The 13,977-nt window shown below is 31.2% G+C and overlaps 1 protein-coding gene across 1 annotated transcript; it reads left to right on the top strand.

Moving 5' to 3' along the window:
• Positions 1 to 9,487: 9,487 nt before the first annotated feature.
• Positions 9,488 to 11,092, top strand: LOC112797540 (probable UDP-arabinopyranose mutase 5). The gene is made up of 2 exons (XM_025840537.2): positions 9,488 to 9,617; positions 9,712 to 11,092. The coding sequence occupies exon 2, from the start codon at positions 9,834 to 9,836 to the stop codon at positions 10,872 to 10,874; it is 1,041 nt and encodes a 346-aa protein (XP_025696322.1). The 5' UTR covers positions 9,488 to 9,617; positions 9,712 to 9,833; the 3' UTR covers positions 10,875 to 11,092.
• Positions 11,093 to 13,977: the final 2,885 nt, after the last annotated feature.

Raw genomic sequence — 13,977 nt, 5'->3', positions numbered from 1 at the left:
TTTTTTTGTGAGAACCCGGGCAAACAACAAAGCCCAGAGGCCAGAGCGAACAAAACAGGAGCTCCAAGATGAGACCCGACCCGGCGTCCAAACCATCTTCCCTCTCTATGTTGCGACTTGCGACTGCGAGAACTTATTCGAGTAACCTCCATCTTAGAAATTTTTTTCTAATTTGGGCCCCTCTTATGGGTCAATAGGCATATTTGGTGTTATTAACAATAGTTTTCGAACCCTCTAATTTAGCCCAAAAAATTAATAGTTTTAGAAGTCTATGAATTTTGATTTGGTTGGGTCCTAGTTTTTGTTGCCCCAATAAAATGGTTCCTTAATTAGTTATTACTGTCCAAAACAATGACCAAACAATAATTTTAGAAAACAAAAAATAAATAGGTTCTTGATATTTTGTCCCACCGATATTTAAATTTTTAAAAATAAAAAAATATGTTTAAATTTCTTATTTTTTTAAAAGGTAAACATTTGAATTTTTCCGTCTATTGCAAAACGTAATGAAAAAGTCTGATGTAGATACTATTTTTTAGATGTGGTCGTTATGGTGTTCTACATATATATGGTATAGAAAAATAACGGAACAAAAAAGTTCTCAATCCTCAAATGACGTTGTTTGAGTCTAAATTCCCTCCTAAACTTGTCCCTTTAATTTTCTATATTTTTTATAAAACCTATAACACATTAATACAATCACACAAAACTCTAACCAAAAATAAAAAAAAATCATACTCGCTCACTCGGTTTTTCCTAAAAAAAAGTTTAAATTTCTTTTTTGTTGCATGATGTAGTCGTTGAAAAAAAAAAGGTGAAAGAATTGCATTTGTTGACTTAGTATATGTCTTAGCCTACAATAGTAAATTTGGTTTGCATCATGAATTTGTTTTATGTAAAAGGGTTTTTAGTGAGTGCATGACTTTAGAAAATGGATTGATATAGCATATTGTAATATGAGTTGATTTTGAAATAGTATTGTTTAGGGTTTGATTTATAAATTACAACTTATGATGAAGCTATAAGAAAAAATTGTAGAAATAAACGCAACATAGCTCTATCGAAATTTATCTCTTCGACTTTAACTTTTTATCGGCTTCAGACTCAGAGAAAATGAAGAGGATTCTGTATGGCTGTGAAAGTGACAAGTTCAATATATGAGTTGACTATTTGTAAGACAAATTTTTCTATCGACTTCGGACTCAGAGAAAGTGGAGATGATTCTGAAATTGTGGCCATGAGAGTGACAAGTACAATATATGAATGGGCTATTTGTAAGACAAATTTTTTATTCTTTCTTTTTTTTTTTGAGTTTAATTTGGATGTAAAGACATTTTTTATAATAGTTTAATTATATTTAATTTTTTAGATGATTATTTATTTTAAAATTTAAATTATTTATATATTAATATAAATAATAATTATTTTTATTATTTAATTAAATATATGTATAAAATTATTTTATATTAATAGTGCATAAAAATTATTTTTTTTTAAAAAATTAGGTAAATTAAATTTTTTTATAATTATTTTATAGTATAATAAATAATAGAATAATATTAATTAATGTCAATTTATGTATTATCTTTGTTCACCTAATTTACAATTATATATATTAAAAAAATTTGGTAAGAATATTTTTCGATATCCATTATATTAATTATTATATATATTAACAGTAATAAGATTTTTTTATTTAATATTAAAATAATATATATTAATATCGAAAAATTAATAGTAAAATATAAAAATAATTGTTAACAAAAATTTTGATAAATTCACAATTTAATAATTAAAAAATTATTAAAGGATATTTTAAAATAATTAATTTAATTAATAAAAAAATAATTTATTAAAGAGTATTTTAGTAAGAAAAATTTAATAACGAAAAAAATAATATTTTTGCTAAAGGGTATTTTTGTAAAAAATAATTTATTTTTCGTGAAAAGTAGATAAAGTTAACATTAGTAAACACAAAAAATTTAAAATGAATTAAAAAGAGGTTTTTTAAAGAGTTAAGTACGCTTTTGATCCCTAATGTAGAGGTTGAAAATTTTTTTCGTCCCCAACCTTTTTTGTTTACAAAATCGTCCCTAAAGCTTAACTTAATTTTAAAATCATCATTCGGACGAAAATACCCTTCCATTCTTTCCCAAAATCAACAGAAGCAGAACTAGAAGCTGAAGTTGAACTAGAAGTTGAAGCAGAAGTAGAAGCAACACCAATAAAACAACAATGACCAAAAGCACAATAACAACAACAATGGATAATGAAATCAGAAGAAGAACAACAACAACAAAAGCAACTAGAAGCAGAAGAACAACAATAACAATGGATAACGGAATCATAAGAAGAAACATCAGAAAATCATTATCATCGTCAAGAACCCAGAAAAATAAGAACCCAGATGCAGAACTCAAAACTCAGAACTAAAAGAAACAAGAAAATCATCATCGTCTTCAAAACTCAAAACCATTAACAAAAGTCAAAACTAAAATTCTTCCTCTTTCATTAACAAAACTCATATGCAATTACAATAATAAAAAATTCCTTAATTCATCTTCAATTACAAAAATAAAAAATCTATAAATATAATTACCAAAAATCCTTCTAGAAACTCTTGTTGCAGATTTTGCACACGACTACCACCACCACCTCTTTGACGACGACAAATACGAGGACGCGGGCCAGACGCGTCGCGGCGAGGGGAGTGAGAGTTGCGGCAAGGCTACGGCGAGTTGCAGCGAGGCTAGGGCACAAGTCGCGGCGCTGCGAGGTTGAGGTGCGGCGAGACGAGGACGAGGACGAGGGCAAGGAGGAAGAGTAGAAACGACGAACGACGAGGAATAGGAGCGGTGGCGACGAGGAGCAGCAGCGGCAAAGAATAGCAGCGGTGGCCCTTCCCCCTTTTCCTTCCCCTTCCCTTCCCCCTTTTCTTCCCCAAACCAAACACCCCCCCTCTCTCTGATACTTCTCCCTTTCCCCTTAACCCATTTTTTTCTTTTTTTCTTCTTTTAGTTAGGATTATTTTTAGAATAAAAATTAAAAAATTGGTAAAAATGACTATTTTTAAATTAAGTTAAATTTTAGGGATGATTTTATAAGCAAAACAAGGTTGGGGATGAAAAAATTTTGTAGATCCTACCTTAAGAACCAAAATCGTACTTAACCCTTTTTTAAAAGTTATAAGGGAGGGAAATGTATATTTTACAAATAGAGGGGAGGAAAGTGTCATTTTAGCATCTCTTACGGAAAAGGAGTGAAATTTACTCTAAAAAATATTATAAAATTACCAAAATTTATTATCTTTTGCCATCATTTAGTCATGAATTCAATTTTTTTAATCTAATTTTTTTAATATAATATTTTGTAAGACCCTAGTTTTCTAATGTAAGACCTCAGATTTTAGAAAATAAATAATGAATTATTTATATTTATATATAGTTTTATTTTTATCCAAAAGGATAGGTAATGTATTCGAGTTTTATATTGAATTTATTTGTATGAAATTTATTATTAGTAATGATTATGTGATTACTATTACTCGATGATTTTTTATATATGATTTTAGTTAATAAAAACAAAATTTCCAGCTACTTTCTATAAAATTGAAACGCGACATCGAACTAAATACTCAATATTAAATAGTTAATAAGGAAAACGAGTTAGTAAAGCCTTACTTTTGGTACGATCATGACGTACTGGAAGTTTGAGTGTTACATTATGATATCAGAGTAGTTCGTTCCTGTTAGAGTCTTGGAAATGGACTGATTATGCTTCACTGCATACTCTGAGTGTCTGTTATGTTTTAGGTCTTGTCCGAATAATGAGAATTAGAACTTTATGCATTTCACTATCTATTGATTAACGCTGTTAGTTTACCATAACATTCCTCATGTTATTAAGTCTGGCCAAGTTAATACTAATGATTTATGTATATGGGGACACTAAAGAGTTGTCATGAACGAAATAGAAGTAAGGTAATGCTAATCTCAGGGTTTGGAAACGTTAGAAGTTTTAGGGGAACGTATAATCTTTATTCGTGCTAATATAGTTTGAAGTCATCTCTTCCTTGACTGCTTGCAGTAAAATTCTTTGTTTCGAATTTCTTTCTTGAGATATGTTTTGAATAACTCTCGACCATATCTCATTATTTTGTCATTCATGAGATATGATTTCTTTCACATTTGAAAAAAAAAGTGCCAAACCTTTTTGTTTCTTTTCTTTGATGTTTTTAAAAGTGAAGTTAATGCAAATCTAATTATATTTAATAAAACTGAATTAATTTAAAACTCGAATTCTCATAACCTTAGTTTATTTACTTTTTTAATAAATGCAACTTTCTAATTATATATAAATATAAATAATTTATTATTTATTTCTAAAATCTGGGGACTTACATCCCACCCCACTTATAAAAATTTTCGTTTTTGGAAATTGATATAAGATACAAAAGATTTGCATCAACTTTACTTTTAAAAACATCAAAGAAAAGAAACAAAAAGGTGATTTTGATTTGAAAAACTGACTTATAAGCTTATTTTGAAAAATATTTTTAAGTTGAGAAAAGAATAGATTTACATATTTACACAAATCAAAAGAATGGTTTAATATTAAAAGGTTTGATTTATATTTTTGAAAGTAGGGAATGACTTTGGTTTAAAACTGTTGGAAAGAGTTGGAGAAAGCGTTGGTTTGACTTATTGGTAATAAATGGAGAGTTGAAAATAATTTGATACTGAATCTAGTTAGCTTTTAGAATTGTAAATATTTTAATATTGGATATGGTTTGTTGGATTTATCAATAGTTTTTTTGAGAGTTGAAAATGGTTTAGAAAGGACCCTTGAAAAGTGGCAAAACCCGAATTTTGGAAGAAATGCTGCAGAAATTTTTATAACACTTCGAGGTTTTACTTAAAGCATTATTCAAAGGAAAACTTGATTTAAGATTTATTCTATTTTGTTTTCAGTTTTTCAAGGAAAATATTATGTTCTAAGTTTATCCTATTGAAAAAATATTATTGTTTTAAGTGATGAGTTGAGTTTGGTTTATTAAGAAAATGAACTTTTATTAAACGTTTTGAGGTTATTATAGGTGAATGAATGTATGGTGATGCGGAGGTGTTAATAATGATAAGGTGATGTGGAGGTATGTATAGTTAAGCGGTGATGCGAAGGTACATTTAATAATACGGTGATGCGGAGGTATATATGAGTATGTAATTGGTGATGTGGAGGTATAAGGAAAAGAAAGAGAATGAAATGTGAATGGCCTTACGCCAAATTGCTAATGCGAAAGGAGCCGCCTAATTGATAGCCTGAGATTGCTAATGCGGGAATGTTCGCCTAACTAATAGCACTGTTTCTTACTGTGATACACATTAAGATATTATTATGATGAGACTTAATTGACACCGGTAACCGTGATGCCAAGGTGTCTAACTGACATAGTAAAAAAACCATATTCGGGATTCGCCCCGAGTAAAGTTGGGTTGCGGGTAGACAACCGACGCATGAGCTCATGGCCTGCGTTAGGAACAGGCATGCATCATAATGTTTGTGCATATACATTTGGTTGCGTTTGGTGGTATTACTTCTTTGTGATTGTGTTGTATGTCTTATTGCGACTTATTTGTGTGTTGAATTGAATTCCTTACTTGTGCTATTAATTTGTGATGTATTGAGGTGATTGATAACTATTGTTGTGACTAAGAATTAATTAGGGGGCGAAAAGATAGTTGGTATGACAAGTTTTGTGACTGAAATATGTTGAGTTTAGAAATTTAAAGAAAAGTAATTAACTATCTAAAGTAAAATTAAAAAGTATTTTCAAAAGTTTGATAAAAATAGTTTTATTAAGTAAAGTTAATTATTTGCATCTTAATCATTACTTTTACGACATTTCCATTCTCTTTGTTCTCACCTCAAAATCTTCCACCCTTTCAGTGATATTAGGTTCGAAGATTCAGTAAGAAGTTGCGGATGATTAGTAGATTTACTTGTAATTCCTTTTGTATTTATATAGTTCCCTCGCCTTTATTGATTAGGATCTTATTTTTATCCAAAGGGATAGGTAATGTATTCAAGTTTTATATTGAATTTATTTGTATGGAATTTATTTTTAGTAATGATTATGTGATTACTATTACTCCGTAATTTTTTATATATGATTTTAGTTAATAAAAACAAAATTTTTAACTACTTTCTATAAAATTGAAACACAACCAGGGGCGGAACTTAGTTTAGACGAGGGGAGCTATGACCCCCCAAACTTTTATTAAAAAAATTAGTAATATTTTTTAAAAATAAAAAATAATTCAGTTGACTCAAATATTTTACCATGACTTAAAATACCAAAATTTAATCTTCATCTCTTGCTTTTATTACACAATAGTTTTTAATTTTAAACATTCAAAACATGTTGGATTTGGACTGAACTGAGTGTATTCGCATTTCGCAACTCTCTATTCAATAAATAACACTCATTTTACCTTTGAGTTCAAATATAAAAAATTAAGTATTTTTTATTTATATAATTTAATATTATTTTATATTTTACTGTTTATTATTTAATTTAATTTTTATTAGAATATTCAATAAGTATTGATATTATTGTATTTATATAAATTAAAAAAATTCAATAAATATTATAAATTTTAATATTTATCTTTCTAACTTCTTTTTTACATATTTTACAAGATATATATTCAAATTTTTATATAAAATAATTATAAAAAAAATCAAAGAATTGATGCATTTTTTTAAGAGAAAGGTTAATATTAAAAAAGGAGAACATATAACTTTTACACTATAAAGCACAGATACTTTACTGAGTTGTCGTGTCCGCGTGTCGGACACATTTCGGACACGACACTCACCGACACTCGTTGGACACGCGTGTCTGCTGTGTCCAACTGTGTCTTAATAAAAAACAAAAAAAAAATTTCGGACACGCTTGGACACATCTGAATATCATTACATGTCAGCGTGTCCAGTCTTATTTTTAATATATATTATTGAAATAAATTTAGATATAATATATATTATTATTTATTAAAATAAAAAATATTTTAAATACTTGATATAATTAAAATAATACATTAAAAATAATAAAAAAATTAATTTATATTCTAATATCAATAAAATATTAAAATATCATTATGATTTATTTAAAAAATACTTTATATTTTATATGTATGCGTGTCCCAGTGTCTTATAAAATTTTAAAATTCGCGTGTCGGCGTGTCCCGTGTCGTGTTGTGTTCCGTGTTCGTGTCAGTGTCCGTGCATCATAGCTTTTACAATATTAACACCGATAGATAATTCTTCTACTTAATGAATCACGAAGAAAATGAGATACAACCTTCAAAAGCTTAAAGAGTTGTATCTGATGAGTTTGACCTTAATTCTTTGGAACGAGATCTTGAAAAACGGCTTCAAATTTGGCAATATCACCCAAATCAGAGAGATGATGTTAGATGAACTTATCTTAAATGGGGTCCATATTAAAAACATCTTGACAATTACCCCCAAAATTTTGTTTCAAGTTCTGTCACTGAACGCAACATCGAACTAATGACTCAATATTAAATAGTTAATAAGGAAAATGAGTTAGTAATGCCCTACTTTTGGTACGACCATGATGTACGGAAAGTTTTGGTATTACATAATTCAATCACATATTTTATCTCATATTTTTAAACATTAATGACATCGTCCTCTAACATTTCTCTTAAAACAATGTTATATGATTAGCAAATAATATCATTTTTTTGTCGACACTTAGCTAGTAATAGACACTTAGCTAGTAATAATTTGCACCCATATTTATAGACGTTTGCACATAAGTATATAATTTACACTTATATTTATTAAATTTTTTTACACATAAATTAATACAATTTATACTAATAAATTAATATAATTTGTATCTATACTTTTTAAAATTTACCCATATAACTTAATAAAAATGATAATTTAATATTTATACTGACTAAATAATAATAAAAAATATTAAACATTATTGGCTCAAGAATTTCTCTTCCTCTTCAATAATTAAAATATCAATTACTTTGTTTAGAGTTATTAAGAAAAGCGGGCAGAACGAGGGGTTGACTGTTGTGAATGTTATAATGTTTGAGGCAAAAGAGAGCAAAGGCAAAAGGCCAATCCAAGGGCGGAAACTTCAGAGATTCTAGGATCTGGTTTCTCTTCCTCTCCAGCACAACCATTTTTATTCTTAGTATTTACTATTATTGTTTAATTTAATTATTATTTTCAAAATTAACTAATTCATTAATTAATTAAAATTTTCATTTATTCGTTTGAAGAGAAAGAGAGAAAGAAAGGAAGAAAGAAAAGGAGAGAGTTGAATGAATGAGAACACCGCCAACACTGCTCTCTCTCACAATTGACTCAGCGGTCATTAATCTCTCCGACTTCTCCGATCTCTCTGTCATCCCTGATCACATCCTCCTCGATCTCTTCCTCGTGAGTTTTCCTCCACTATTTCTACTCTCTTTCTTCTCCAATTTCAAACTTCGTACCCTAGCTATTCAATTCATTCATTCATTCATAGGTAACAACAACAACACCCCATTCTGATTTTGATCGCGTTTTTAGTTTGTTGTGTTTTGATCTGCCCTAAAATCTGAACTTGGTCATGATTTTTGCTGCCGCTGCAAGGTCCTTCTTGTTAGGGTTTTCTTTTTCGTGAGTTTCTTATGATGCGAGTTAATTTGGTTTATATGCAGCTGCAAGTTTAAGTCAAATGTTTGGCAAAGTTTGTTTATCATTGTTGGTACCTAAAACACTGAATTGAGTTGATTTTTAATTATTTGGGTCATTGGAGAGGGTTAATATCTTGTATATGCACATGAATTAGGGTAAATTACACATCTCTGAGGTTAGGTGATATTACATACCTCACACTTTACAGTGACTACTTCTTTAGTGGGGAGGTTAGTGTCAGTGTGTCACATTTTACCATATTCAGTGAATATTATATAATAATTTGAATGAGTTTCAACAGAGTTTATGTATACCCTTACAAAGGGAGGGCATCTTGTGTATATCACTTAATCTCAAGGGAAGTCAATGTGATTAACCTATGATTTATGATAGGGTGCAATTAATTCATCCACGTAACCGAACCCAACAAGTGGAATAAGGTGTAGCAGTTAGTAGTCCCAGGGTCAGATTTGCTTTACATTCTGATTTATTCTTTTTCGACCCGTTACATTCTGAACTCAGATTTCCTTGTTGGTTGTTGCCTTGACCTTGGATATTTATTGCAACAAAGAAGTAAGTTGTCTTTGTGATTTTTCCATCAATGGTGTCTGCCAATCATGATTCGTAATTTAGAGTCAGGCTATTGTAAATTTGGTTCCGATTATTTCGTTCTCTTTATAGAATATAAATCTTTTATTGTTTGCTGAAGTTTCATTTTGTTAGCATTTTGATTGCATTACATGACTTTTGTGGGCAGAGAATTTTGAGAGCTGGTAAACTGACAGAGAAAGTTCTGAGACTGTTTATAGCAACCGGTAAGGATGAAGTCCTCTCACTTGTTCAGGCACTGAATATACAACATATTCTGACCCCTGTGCTTCCTACCAGTGAGTTATTCTAAGAATTTATCTTACACATTTTGTGACTAATCCTGGGGTGGCAAGTGTTTCTTTTCTGACCCTCTTAAATACTTTCTTACAGGGTGCTCTGAGAAATTTTGAGAAAGGATTAAACCATTGTCTGCACTTCAAATTCGATTCATCGGGTGTGGCAGCCAACAATACTTGAGTTTGTGAAAGAATTTGTATTCTGCACCTCAGAAGATGGCTCAAGTAACTATCAACGAAAATGAAGTGGATATTGTGATTGGCGCATTGCACTCTGATCTTAAATCTTTCTTGAATGAGTGGAAGCCAATATTCTCCCGTTTCCACCTGATAATTGTAAAAGATCCTGACCTCAAGGAGGAACTCCAAATTCCTGGGGGCTTCAGTGCGGATGTCTATACAAAATCTGATATTGAGCGTGTGGTGGGTTCTTCCGCTGTTCTCTTCTCCGGATATTCATGTAGATACTTTGGTTTTCTGGTTTCACGGAAGAAGTATGTTGTCTGTGTTGATGATGATTGTGTCCCAGCAAAAGACACTGCAGGAAATATGGTAGATCCTGTGGCTCAGCATATTGTGAACCTCAAGACACCCGCAACTCCGTTTTTCTTTAATACACTGTATGATCCATTCCGTAAGGGTGCAGATTTCGTTCGTGGGTACCCATTTAGCCTACGAACTGGGGTTGATTGTGCTTTGTCGTGTGGACTATGGCTGAATCTAGCAGACCTTGATGCACCAACACAAGCTCTTAAGCCAAAAGAGAGGAACACGCGATATGTGGATGCTGTTCTGACTGTCCCGGTGAGATCCATGTTGCCGGTGAGTGGTATCAACATTGCCTTCAACCGTGAAGCAATTGGCCCAGCATTAGTCCCGGCTTTGAAATTGGCCGGTGAAGGAAAGTTTAGGTGGGAAACTGTGGAAGATATATGGAGCGGAATGTGTGTGAAAGTAATATGCGATCACCTAGCCCTTGGTGTGAAAAGCGGATTGCCCTATGTCTGGAGAACAGAAAGAGGCAATGCCATAGAGAGCTTAAAGAAAGAGTGGGAAGGAGTGAAACTGATGGAGGAAGTAGTTCCTTTCTTTCAGTCAGTAAGGTTCTCACAATCAGCAACTACAGCCGAGGCTTGTGTGCTCGAGATGGCCAAGACAGTGAAGGAGAAACTGGGGAAGGTTGATCCTATGTTCTCTCGTGCCGCCGAAGCCATGGAAGAGTGGGTCAAGCTCTGGAAGTCAGTCGGATCCAGCTGAAGGATGGGGAACGTGTGATTGGCATGTTCTCTGGATTTGTAGAAAGAGTGAAGGTTATTGTTGCCTTGTTGGTTTTCTTATTTCTTTATTTTATTTCACTAATTTGTATCTGTTTTATTCTCACTATGTAGTTACCTAAACTTGTTTACCTGCAGTTACTCTTAGATTGAAAGGCTGAATAAAATGATTGTACTTGTGGGCTCTGGCAATTGAATAAATGTTTTGTCTTGCATAATCACATAAAATGCAAGTAATTGTTAACCCCCCCCCCCCCCCCCCCCAAAAAAAAGGGGGCAATAGGAATTCAAATCAGAGTTGAAGGATTTCATCAGTGGTTTTCTGCAAAATTACTTTTCTTTTTAAAAAAAAAACCAGTTATACAATAATCCTGATAAAACACTGATTAGTCTTGCTTAATCAACACAGCCACTGTCCTCCACTTTTCTATTGTGACAGAACTGCCGTCCCTGCGAACTCTGCTGGGATCACCTCTTGTGCCGTTGTGCCGACCATGCTGGAGCAATATCCTTCTCCCCACCTTACTTATCAACACGCCATTGTCCCTGTCCGAGCATGCTTTCCGACGCTGATGGAGGAGCCAACTTCCATCCTGTCACACTCACCTTATCGATCCGGCTGTGCTCGCCTTCCAGATCCAGTCATGCTCGAGTTCCAGTTCCAGTTGTGGTGCTCGCCTTCCGGTTCCAATCGCCTTCCAGATCCAGTCATGCTCGAGTTCCAGTTCCAGTTGTGGTGCTCGCCTTCCGGTTCCAATCGTGTTCGCATTCTAGTTCTGGGTGTAGTTTCTAGTTGTTGTGCTGTAGTTTTTGGCATTGGGAAGAGAAGACAAAGTTAAGACAGTGGCCCATGACATGCCGAAGATGTCACTTACCATGGGAGGGAGACCACCGGGCAACCCAATCTGAGTGGCAGGAACGAAAATGGACTTGTGAGACCATGAGGACTTGTTGAGTCCTCCTCGGTTGGGAAGAGGAAGGGGTTGTGGTGGAGTAAGAAGGGTTAGAGGAATAGGGGTATTTTTTAATCATTGAGAGATTTGGGGAGATTAGATCCGATGTCTAGATCGAAACCAAAATTGTAGTTGTTGAGTGAAAGAAGCGATTATTTGTTTAGGATGAAATTCATGTCTACGTAGACCAATAAGCCTTATTGGCTTGAAGCCTATTAAAAGGCTTGACAAATTTTTAATTTAGTCCTTGAAATTCATGTCTATAGATTTAATTTGGTTTCTCAATTTATACTTGTTGATTTAGTTTTTAAAATTTTAATTACTTCTATTTAATTTATAAATTTTATAAACGTGACTCACATTAATTCTGAGACAATTTTTGGTACAAAAACGTTAATTAAGCACTAACATGAATAACCAAATATAACGCTAGAACTTGTAAAACGATGCAGTTTTAGTTTTAGTACTCAAATAACCCAAAAATAATGCCAGGTCACTTGTTTTGAAAGGAAAAGTTTTAATAAACACCACTTAAGATGTTTTTTTGGACTATTTGAGTATCAAAACAAAAATGACGTCATTTTACAAAGTCCAATATGGCATCCGATCGTTTATGCTAGTGCTCTATTAACGACTTAACGTTTGTACGTCGAAAATTATCCCAAGAACTAACATGAGTCATATTTACAAAGTTTAGGAATTAAAAATAAGTAATTAAAACTTCAAGAATTAAATTAAGGCTCGCGTGCAAGTTCAAGGATCAAATTGAGTATTAACTCTTTTTTAGTGCCTCATTTGTTTCTTACCAAAGTTGCTGCACAAACAAATTAGAGTTTAATTTTAATGCACTGAGTGTAAGTCGTGCAATCACACGCGTGTTTTTAGATAACCATTCATGTGATTAATGAAAATAGTAATTATTTTTTATAATGTGGTGTGATTGGATGCACGTGTAAAGCTTTTCTACACTAACTGTCTATAAAAATTAAATTCAACAAATTAATGGTTGGATGAAGAAATATAGATCCCAATGATTTTTATTTTATTGTATTTATTATTTTATTTTTAAAATTTGATTTAATTTTATTTGTTATTTATTTTTTAATCTCTGAAATAGATAAACAGTCAATGTCATCATATATTAGTAAACAAAAAGTATATATTAGTAATATATAGCATATTAAGTAAAAATTCATTAAAAAGATTAATATTGTACATATTTCATTTATGAATATGTTTTAAATGCATATAATAATTTATTTATATTATTTTATAATATATTTTTTATGATATAAAATATAACTTATTATCACAATAATATTCAACAAAATAAACTAACTAAATCATTTTTATATTTTATTGAATCCAAAATAAAAAACTTATAAGAACTAAAACAATTTTTTTATATAACAAGTATTTATTAGTATTTTTTAATTAAAAAAATTTTAATCATGATTATATATAATATATATTTGATTATATAATATTATAATTTTAGACATCTCTACTAAATTTTTAGATCTAATCCTGTTAATACTCAAACAAGTTTTAATTCTTGAGAATTTATAAAAAGTAAAAGTTTATTAAGAACCAATGCTTTCCATTCAAGATTCTTTCAAAACTAATTTGTGCATATATTCTTACTTAAAACTTTCCCTCAAACACACATTATTATCAAATTTCACACGGTGAAATTTAGGGAGAAGAGAGAAATCAGCACGAGTTAAAAAACCAAGACCAGAGAAGAGATTAAGAGACAAATAAATTTTGCTTGTAAAATAAATTGATAATTAAAGAACAAGCAAGACACTTATATAGAAAATTATCGGCTTTATTTTAAAGGCACAAATAAGATTTTCTAACACATATATCATCATCATCAACGTCAAACTTATTTCAACAGAATTTATTTTAATGATTACAAGAACAATTGGCAGTGTTCTTGAAAATCTATCACCCAAAATATATAAAATAAAAAAAATTAACATTCATCTGAATTCCATGGATACCAAATATCTGTATTATCTGATACACATCTAGAAGGTCCTTTTTTATATATTCTATAAATACATTGTTTACACTTTTTCCAATCTCTATCTTCATTATATATTTCGAACCAATGACACACACCTG

Source organism: Arachis hypogaea, chromosome 4 (assembly GCF_003086295.3).
Source record: "Arachis hypogaea cultivar Tifrunner chromosome 4, arahy.Tifrunner.gnm2.J5K5, whole genome shotgun sequence".
NCBI classification, from domain to species: Eukaryota; Viridiplantae; Streptophyta; class Magnoliopsida; order Fabales; family Fabaceae; genus Arachis; species Arachis hypogaea.
This window is presented reverse-complemented; position numbering and strand designations above follow the sequence as displayed.